Source organism: Leucoraja erinacea, chromosome 26 (assembly GCF_028641065.1).
Source record: "Leucoraja erinacea ecotype New England chromosome 26, Leri_hhj_1, whole genome shotgun sequence".
Classification (NCBI taxonomy): Eukaryota; Metazoa; Chordata; class Chondrichthyes; order Rajiformes; family Rajidae; genus Leucoraja; species Leucoraja erinaceus.
In genome coordinates, this window is record NC_073402.1 from 6,106,253 (window position 1) to 6,116,630 (window position 10,378).

General features: G+C 45.6%; 1 protein-coding gene across 1 annotated transcript; it reads left to right on the top strand.

Annotated features, from left to right (window-relative positions):
* The first annotated feature begins 1,062 nt into the window (after window positions 1–1,062).
* On the top strand, window positions 1,063–6,453 carry LOC129709608 (zona pellucida-binding protein 1-like). The gene has a single exon (XM_055656064.1). The coding sequence runs from the start codon at window positions 4,783–4,785 to the stop codon at window positions 5,806–5,808; it is 1,026 nt and encodes a 341-aa protein (XP_055512039.1). The 5' UTR covers window positions 1,063–4,782; the 3' UTR covers window positions 5,809–6,453.
* Window positions 6,454–10,378: the final 3,925 nt, after the last annotated feature.

The following is a 10,378-nucleotide window of genomic DNA, read 5'->3' on the forward strand; positions in this document are numbered from 1 at the left end:
AAATAGAATTTAGGGATTACCCTACAGATATCGTCTCTGTATAATAAGACAATTATTGTTCTATATGGAGAACACCAAAAACATCTGAGGCTATGAGATGGCACTACTAATCAGCCACAAACAAACCCACAAAAAAGTGTCAGTTCAAACTATTTTCAGATGGCTGAAACTGGTTTTAACAACAGCTGGGGTGGATACTAACATATTCAAATCTTATTCCACCAGGGCTGCAACTACATCGGCAGCTATGGAGTTGGATGTACCAATGAACCAAATCCTCGAGACAGCAGGATGGATCAGGGGAAAATGTTCCAACTATTCTACCACAAACCAGTAGTTAAACTGGAACTTTGCAGAGCCAATTTTAAGTTCTGTAATATAATTTCACCCCATAAATAGGGGCTATCATTTGTTGTTAACAATTTATCATGGATTTCAATGTTGGATTCAAGTCAAAACATGTTAACACAATTCCTCCCACAGTCAATTAAGGCAGATGTGATGCATGGACTCGTTTCCACGGCATGAAATCACAGAGCTTTGAAATCTTCACGTAGTCACTCACATGACTCCGAAGTAAAATAGTAAGATTAAATGAGAACTTACCAGTTCGAAGTTTGATCATTATTTTATGTGGAGTATGTTGAGGCAATACGTGCCCTCCGCTCCCACCCTTGATCATATACTCAACTGGTATTTTCTTCTCTAATCTTACTATGTTCAGTCATTACAGTTATCTGTGATTTCACACAGCTGCTTTGAAGAATGGCACGCATGCGTCCTGGCGGGATTCTTCACGTAGTCCCTCAACGTACTCCTCATAAACTAACGATCAAACTTCGAACTGGTAAGTTCTCGTTTAATCTTACTATTCTACCAGGCAAAGGAAGATGATGGAAGAAGAGGGAATGATTGTGCCTATGTTCAAGGAGGTCTTGACGAGTCCATGTGCGAAGGAGGAGTAAAGGGATTGGACAGCCACAGTGAAAGCGAACCTGATGGAACCAGCAAACTGGACAGCGTCAAAAGGGGGGGGGGGGGGGGGGGGGGGGGGGGGGGGGGGGGGGAGACATCAGGGATACACAGATTTAACTGGGAAGATAATCGACAAGGGATGAAGGAATAGTCACAGTATTGCAGGCAGGTGGGACTAGTGTTGCTGGGACTAGTGGGCAAGTTGGGCCGAAGGGCCTGTTTCCATGCGATATCACTATGACTCTAGTAGGAAGAAATAAGAACTATGGGTGAAGAAAATGTTGAAACAATGAAACTAATAGGACTGAAAGACCATTTTCAGATTTGCTGCCTGATCTGCTGAAAGTTTCCAATATTTTCTCATATTATTTCAGAACTACCTGCTTGTGAACTTTGGTGAGGGGAGCACAGGCTGAGATACCTTTCATGTCCTAACACATGGAGTTCTTCACCAACAGATGCAGATTGCCAATGTTGATGCAATGGAAAAGGTCCCCTCACAAATCAAATGTCAATATCTGTCCACAGCCTTTACCTTCCGACAGTTTCAAGCAGAGTGGATGAGACATGTGAATCGGATGAGATATGTAATTGAAAAGCAAAAGACTACAAATCCTCAAGATCTGAAGAAATGCTGGGAATATTAGTGAACGGATCTGATGACACTGCCTCTACATCAACCATTAACTCTATTCCACTTCCACAGATGCTGCCTGACCCGTTTAGCATTCCTTTAATTTCTCTTTCTCACACGTTCGATGTCAGCATAGAATATCAGAATCAGAATAGTGCTTTATTAGCCAAGTATGTTTTGCAACATGCGAGGAATTTCATTTGCCAAGTCAGTCATATAAATAAAAAGTAAAAGATCACCCAAAACACATTTTAACATGAACATCCACCACAGTGACTCCTACTGTGACGGAAGTAAACCATTCTTGGGAAACAAAGTTAGTTCAGGATATAAAGTGAAGATTAGTCTGTTCCTTTTGACGTCAGAACCTTCGTGGACATCTCCCTGGTATCTGGGAAACTGGGTCAAGGGACAATTTGCTTGATGTATTCAGCATGCTTGCAGCATGTAAGCACTGGTAGCAGTCAATGAATCCTTGTAGATTTAGCGAGACAAGACAAAACCTGCAGACATGTTCAGTGGTCTGAATGACATTTACTAATTCAAGTTGAAATGAACATTGGTTAAGACTGTGTGTCAGTCATTTGTTCTATATCTCTCTTTATCACCATCTACATCTCTCGTTTCCCTTACTCCTGCCTCGCAGTCTGAAGAAATGTCACCTATACCTTTTCACCAGAGATGCTGCCTGACCCATTGAGTTACTCCAGCTTTTTGTGGCTATCATAGGTTAAGACTCTTCCTTTGGATGCTGTAACTAATGCAATGGCCACGGTGATAATGGAAAGCTGGCAGCATTCCTTGGTCAACAGGGATTTTCTTCCCCTTGTTGAATTGCTGCGTGCTCCTTTTTATAGCTTCTGCACCACTGTCTAAACAGATGAGACTCCCCAGTAACATTGGCAGATGACCTGCTTGGACTATCTATCCACAACATGAACCCTTTGGATCCCATCCCAACTCTCCTTGATGCCTTCGCGAAGCGGAGAGTCATAGAATCATATAACATGGGAAGAGGCCATTCTGCTCACCATGCCTATGCTGACCAGTGGGCATCCATTCATATGTCCCAATACCTAGCAATTGTCCCTACGCCCGATTGAATAGTTACTCATCTAGATACTTGTTACATACTGTCAGTGACCCTGCCTCCACCACTCTCTGCACATGTACTCCAGGTACTCAGCACCTTCTGGGTTAAATAGGGCCACTCAGATCCCCTCTAAATTTCTTCCCCCTTATTCTAAATCTATTCCCTCTCGTTTTAAACTTTAGACTTTATACTTTAGAGATACAGCGCAGAAACTGGCCCTTCGGCCCATCGAGTCCCCGCTTACCAGCAATCCCCCCCGTACACTAGCACTATCTTGCACATCAGGGACAATTTACAATTTTGCCAAAGCCAATTAACCTACAAACCAATATGTCTTTGGAATGTGGCAGGAAACTGGAGCATCTGGGGAAAACCCACATGGTCACGGGGAGAACATACAAACTCCGTACAGACAGCACCCATTGTCAGGATCGAACCCGGGTCTCTGGCGCTGTAAGGTAGCAACTCTACCACTGCACAACTGTGCCGCTCCATCTGACAAGGGGGAAAGTTTCCTCCCTCTCCCGTCGATGCCTCCCATGATTTAATGCTCCTCCATCATTTTCCCTCTTAACCTCCTTCCCCCCACATGGAAAACAGACCCAGCACCTCTAAATGTTCCACATAAGTTTAGTTTAGTTGAGGTTAGAAATGCAGGGCGGAAACAGGCCCTGGGGGCCACCGAGTCTGCGCTGACCAGCGATGCCCAGGCACCAGCACTCTCCTACACACACATGGGACAATTTACAATTTTATCAAAACCAATTATCCTACAAACCAGTACATCTTTGGAGTGTGGGCATAAACCGGGGCTCTCAGAGAAAACCCACGTAGGTCACGTGGAGAACGTACAAACTCCATACAGACAGCACCCGTAGTCAGGATCGAACCTGGGTCTCTACCGCTGTAAGGCAGCAACTCTACCGCTGCTTCACTGTGCCGCCAATACTGAAATTCTCCATCCAGGCAACATCATGGTGGATCTGCTCCCCACCCTCTCTGGTACAAGGACATCTTTGGCCAATTGGCCAATCTGGCAACTGTAACCATTCATCATCATCATTGAAAACATTAGCGACGCAGTGGTGCTGGTTTCCAACGGGAAAATGGTCAGGTCAGGTCGGGGGGAGTTCCCCCCGCCACGAGTACCATGTAATCCCGTGCCACCTGCTCCATGGTCGGATAGTCGGCGACTATCTCAGTCACTCCCACCTGGTTTGTCAGGTGAGGAGGGGGCTGTGGACCCCCAGCAGGACCAAAAACAAGACCTGTCAAAGGGCGGATGAGCTTCTAGCAAGCCAACGGCCATCCATCCACACTTCAGTAGACGTTGTGATCACTCTTGTACATAGCATCGTAAGGAACTGTAACCAAATCTTCAATACTATCAATCCTATTACTGGTAGCCCATCGCAGCAGTCACCATTGGTTTCAATAATTCGCACTGTGAGGGGCATTATATTCAAACAGTCAGCAAGTGTACAAAGCTGTTCCCAATCATTCCTCAGTTTCCGTTTCGTTCCTGGTATCTGGAACCATTCTACACTGAGAACCATAGCTCCAACATAACCTAATCTCACCACATCCCCATGGCTGTACTTCCAGGTTAGGTCATCAAGGGAGAAGCAGAAAATAAGCGGATTCACCTCTTGCACTTCGACCATGAGAAAGCAGATCTCCCTCATCCATTATCTCAGTGTCATTCTGGCCAGGGTTCCTACTTACTGAACTCTTGATATCTCAGGTCATGTTCACAACAAGGTTTGTTTCTTCATTGTACATCCACGCTCTCGACTTGCCCTTGGCCAGCATTCAGTGCACGCTGTTTCTCATGCTCAAGTTACATCAGTGGCTTGAGATAGTGGTGGATCCAGGCTGAATTCTAATCATCAATGGCTCCAGAATTCATCCGTAACGATGACAGTGGTTTGATGTCACAAGGCGACCAAAGTGCAAAATTATGACTTCACAGTTGCGGCGATTGTGACGCCGGGGAAGATGTGGGCATCAGCAAATTGGTACGTGATTGACCTGCAGAGACCATGGGGGCAAAATGAAGGCAGGATGACTGAAGGGGGAAATGAGTCTCAGCCTCAAGAGCCTCCTGGTGTACGGGGTGATTGTAGGCGTCTTGCTGGGAAAGACCATTCCCACCACTGAGATATGGCAGCAGCTTAAACGCTTCCCGCGAAGCGCGCTGCTGAACGCCCCGGTCGCTGAGCAGAAGGTCATCGGCTCGGATGACGGCCCCGTGAAAGTCTACATCAAAGTACACGAGAAAAGCCCGCGCATTCTTTGCGCCACGCCCCAGCTGAGGAACATGGAGCTGATGGACCCCAACTTCAGTTGGAAAGGGCCGAAAGGCACAGATCTCACCAAGAGACCGGACATGAATATATCTCTGACAGGGACCCTGACCATTGATGATTTCCGCAAGGATTTATCTGGAGTTTACGTATGCACAATTTATTTTTATAGTCCCAGTACAAAGTCTTTGCAGTCCTTGAATCTTAAATATTTCCTGTATGCTTACCGGGACCCTAATTACACCTATGAGTTTCAGGTGCAATATCATGCAGCCGATTGTCAAAATGCATACAACAGCCTCTTCTTAAAGAGGTTGCACACAGCTTTAAACCAGCTGACTTCAGACCTGGCCTACACTATCAGTATCCACAAGTCAACGTGCCACACGCTCAAAGTGCCCTTGGCCGGCATACAGTACGAGCTGTACCTGACGCTTAAGCTGCACCTTGACGTGGAGGAACTGGACACTATCTGCGAGAACAACCAGGAGGACTGCGATCACAACCTGCGGCTGGAGAAAGTGCGGCACCGCGTGGAGGCGTTCTTCTCCAAGCAGGCGGACATGTACCGAGAGATCTTCGGCTTGCTGCCGTTCGTCTACTACATCGACGGGACGCTGCAGGTGATCCGCGCCGACCGCTGCAAGCCCGGCTTCGGCAAGGACCACAAGAAGCACCCAAACTGTCCCGGGTGCTGTGTGGTGTGTGGCCCGGGCTCCTACAGCAGTGGCCGGCACGTCAGCTGTCTGCCCTGCATTGAAGCCATCCATTACGGAGAGTCAGATTGTGACATTGAGTGAGGAGTGCTTTACTTGTGGACTTGATGAATCATTGCAATCTTGCCCAGACACAGGTTATGACTTTTTAGAGAAATAAATACCATGGGCAAGCAGGGATCAGGAAAGAAGTCCCAGGTCATGTGTACAGAAAGGTGGCGTCCTGCATTTTAAATAAAAGGAATATGTGAAGTTGCCTATTTCTAATAGTCTATTACAAGATTTTACTCATATTGGGGAGGAAGGGTGGCGATTTCATTTTAACGAAAATTTGATATGAATGAATTTTTATTGTTGAAATTATTCTGTCTGTCTCATATTTATGCGTTGTTAATAAACTTTGGAATATAATATCAGTTGGGTTGCGTTTTTGTGCACAATTCATCTTGGACTGTTTTCTCTAACTTGACCAGTTTTCTCTGGAATGCCAAAGATAGACACAAAATGCTGGAGTAACTAACTCGGTGGCTTTAGGCAGCATCTCTGGAGAAACGGACCAGGTGACGTTTCGGGGCAGAAACCTTCTCCAGACTTCTGAAGAAGGGTCTCGACACAAAACATCACCTATTCTTTTTCTCCAGAGATGCTGCCTGACCCGCTGAGTGATTCCTGCAATTTGCATCTATCTTTGATATTAACCAGCATCTGCATTTCCTACCGAACCATTTCCCGTGGCTGAGGGGAGACCTGGTGGAAGAAAGTAAAACTATGAGAGGCTTCGATAAGGTAGACAGTCAGAACCTTTTTCCCATGGTGGAAATGTCAAAGAGACCAAAGCTTTAAGATACGAGGGGGAAAGTTTAAAGGAGATGTGTGGTTCAATTTTATTATACAGTGTGGTGGGTGCTGGAATCTACCGACAGGGCTGGTGGTAGCGGCAGATATGATAGTGCATTAAAGACGCTTTTAGATATGCATGTGGTATGTATGGCATGGAAGGATAAAGGGCCTGTCCCACTGCGGTGACCTAATTTGCAAGTTTAGAAGAGTTTGACCTCGACTCAAACCCGCAGCATGGTCGACACGTGGTCCTAGGAGGTCACTGGAACTCTCCTTCATGCTCGAGGGAAGTTCCCGCATACTCGCGGCCTCAGTTTGGTCGAGGAAAAATTTTCAGCATGCTGAAGAATTTCCCACGAGTAAAAATTGGTCGGTATGGTCCTTTTGAACTCGTAGTGCAGTGGAGTGGGGTCACTATGTAGTTATAGGCAGTCGAGGGCAGCTGTAGGAAATCTCCTTCTCTGACCGGGCATTTTAATTGTCTCATTGGAGTTTTCCGAACCAAGGAAAACCGACCGGGAATGTTAAATGCCCGCTAAACTTAATTATAAGTTGTTTGGCTTTTTAAAAGTGTCGCCACTCCTTTTTTCCCCCCTTCTCTCCCTTTCTCTCCCCCTCTCTCCCCTTCTCTCCCCCTCTCTCTCCCCTCCGCGCTCTCTAAAGGACTTACTGCACATTGTGCCAGCCATCTTTTACCTTCCTGTTCATCGCAGGTTCATCTCCCCCACTTTCCCTGGCCCCTGCCTTTGCGATGTGTTTATGTGTGTGTGTGTCTGTGTTGATGGTCGATCCAGCTCACGGTTTCATCGCTGACGGTCGATCCAGCTCGAGGTTTTTCAGGCGGGTGCCCTCAAACCTGAAGGTCAAAGACAGTCGCTGAAAAGTCGCGTCAGTGGGACAGGCCCTTAAGGACCAAGGTAGGTGAGATTAGTTTATCTTGGCATCATGTTCACCACATATATCGTGGACTGAAGAGTCTGTTCCTGTGCTATACTGTTCTATGTTCTTAAGACGTATTCAAGAAAGTTGGGCCAAAGGACTTATTTCTGAGCTGTAAAACTCCATGAATCATTAAGAATGGGAATGTTTTTTGAGCTGCTCCATCAGTCTGAACCACCTATTTCCTCTTAACTGATTTGTTGGAGAAGAGACAAAGGTTTTCATCTGCCTCACTAGGTCTTCCTCTGATGGACCTTAACTTGCTAACTCTGATGGACCTTTTTCCAAGATGCCTCAGGTAGACACACACAGAGTCTAGAGTAGGGGAATCGAGAACCAGAAGACGATCCTCCTGCTCATTCCATCACCATAAACTCTACCTGGCTTCACCCCACCCTTATTCAACTCCACACTGCCCTATTGTTAGTTTAATTTACAGATACAGCGTGAAAACAGGTCCTTCGGCCCACCGAGTCTGCGCCGACCAGCGATCCCCACACATTAACACTATCCTACACACTAGGGACAATTGACATTTATACCAAGCCAATTAACCTACATCTCTACGTCTTTGGAGTGTGGAGGAAACCAAAATTCTCAGATAAACACCACACGGTCACGGGGAGAACGTACAAACTCCGTACAACGTGTAAGCGTTATAAGGCTGCAACTCTATCGCTGCACCACCGTGCCGCCTGAGTTGTGAAGCAAGATCCTCTCAACCCCATTAATTGATTGTTGACTGTCAAACAACCCCAGGTTTAATTTCCATATTTTTTTAATTAACTTTAATTGAAGCTGAAAACAATATGTAATATGAAACAAAACATAAAATTGATTTTAATGACTCTTTGATGGTCTATTCTGAGCCAAGGCTTTACCTGTACTCTCTGGAGTCTCTTTGACTATTTGAAAACGTTTGCAAACCCAACTCCTAACTCATTGCCAGTTTTGTGCAAACTACATTTGTTTGTTTTCCTGTTGATTCATTAACTGTATGGTTACTTTTCTTTTCTTATTCAGAGTAGTCTTAAGTAATGCCAGGTTATTCACTTAAATGGAGAGTGGATTACAGAAGATTCAAGAGTTTTGAATCTATCTTCTGCTTTAATGCACTTCAGTCAATCGGCGTTTGGGTAACAACCCAAAATGTCATCCATCCATTTTCTCCAGAGATGCTGTCTGCTTCTTGAGTTACTCCAGCATTTTGTGCCTATCTTTGCTATAAACCAGCATCTGCAGTCCCTTTTTATTACACCAGCCCAGATAGCATTGCATTACAGTTTAACAGTGTCAACAATACTGGACTTCTACCATGTCCTGTACCTTGTCTTTCTACTCTCCAGAACTTCAGTGGAACTGACTCTGGCACCGAATCTCATATATTCCAATCTTTGTCAGTGCGTGCTTGCAACATTTTGTAGCATGTTCGTGCAATTTGTGTATAATTTATTTGTTTGTGTGTTGTCTGAGTTGTTGGGCCATTGATGCTGCTGCAAGTAAGAATGTCAATGTAGTTGCATCTCACAGTCCCAGTGAATCTGACAATATATTCAACTTGACTTGAGTTGAAGGCAGTGAAGAGGTTCACGTGTTGTATAAACACTCAGTTTAATGTTTAAACGATACAGCTCAACAATTAGTACAAAAGGGCAAGGTGTTGACTGTGAAGTGAAGACTAGTTCCGTCATCTACTGCGCCCCGTCAGCTGACCACCCAGGTTGGCGTAGATTGGCCATCCCAGATCACGCCAGTTCCATGCGAGTGCTCGAGCTCAACGAACAATGGTTCGAGACCAAAGTGGCTCGGCCCGCCACAGCACACACAAACATCTGGAGTATCGGCAGCATCTCTGGAGAAAAGGAATAGGTGACGTTTCGGGTCGAGAACCTATCTCACCTATTCCTTTTCTCCAGAGATCCTGCCTAACTGCTGAGTTACTCCAGCTTTTTGTATCCATGTTCGGTTTAATCCTAGGGGCGCTGCACTGGCAGCAGCCTCTACCTACAGCCTGTCTGTTATTTCTGTTCCTACCGACACATTTTGACTTGAGTTGACTTGTTTCTGTTTGTCCCTTTAATGGATTTCAGTAGATTGAATGAACTCTGCCTATCTGTCTCTTGTTGACTTCAATGAAAGCCAATCTACCCCTCTCTCTTTCTCTACCTGTCTCAGTGAATTTATTGAAAACAGAATATCTCTCTCACAATGACTTCACTGCAATTTCGCTTGTATGTTTCATGACTGACTTCAAAACCCCGGCGTGCGGTCCTGGACACCGGGCCGACTGCAACTGCGGAGGGCTTTCTCTCTCTCGGGGAATCTCCCTCTCTTAATTTTCCCACTCTCACTTTGATTCTCTTGGTCCTAGTGTGTTGTGGCCTGGTTCTTGTTGAATTGAATGTATGGCTGTATGAACATCCACGTGTGGTGAATCTTGAATCTTGAATCTTGAACCAGCATTTATGACACACTGAGTTGACCCTTGTTTGTCCCAGAGTTCAGTAGTCACATTGTTCTGTTCTTGTTCTTCAATTCACCCCTCTGCTTTTCTTAGCCTCATGAGACTCACAATGCACTCTCCCAAACCACTGCAAAGTGCTGTCATGACTGACTTCAAAAGTGCTGTCACTAACAGAGATATTGCCACCCAACTCCAATTACCTGGGTTCCATCCTCATGTCTGCCGCTTTCTATGTGGCGTTTGCATGTTGATACGATATGATACGATACGATTGAACTTTATTTATCCCAGGAGGGATAATCTGCCAACAGTCATAAAACACAAAATACATGAAACATGAAATTAATGTAACGAGTGTAAAGGATCGGGGATGTAAAAGATTGGGGGGGGGGGGGGGGGGGGGGGGGGGGA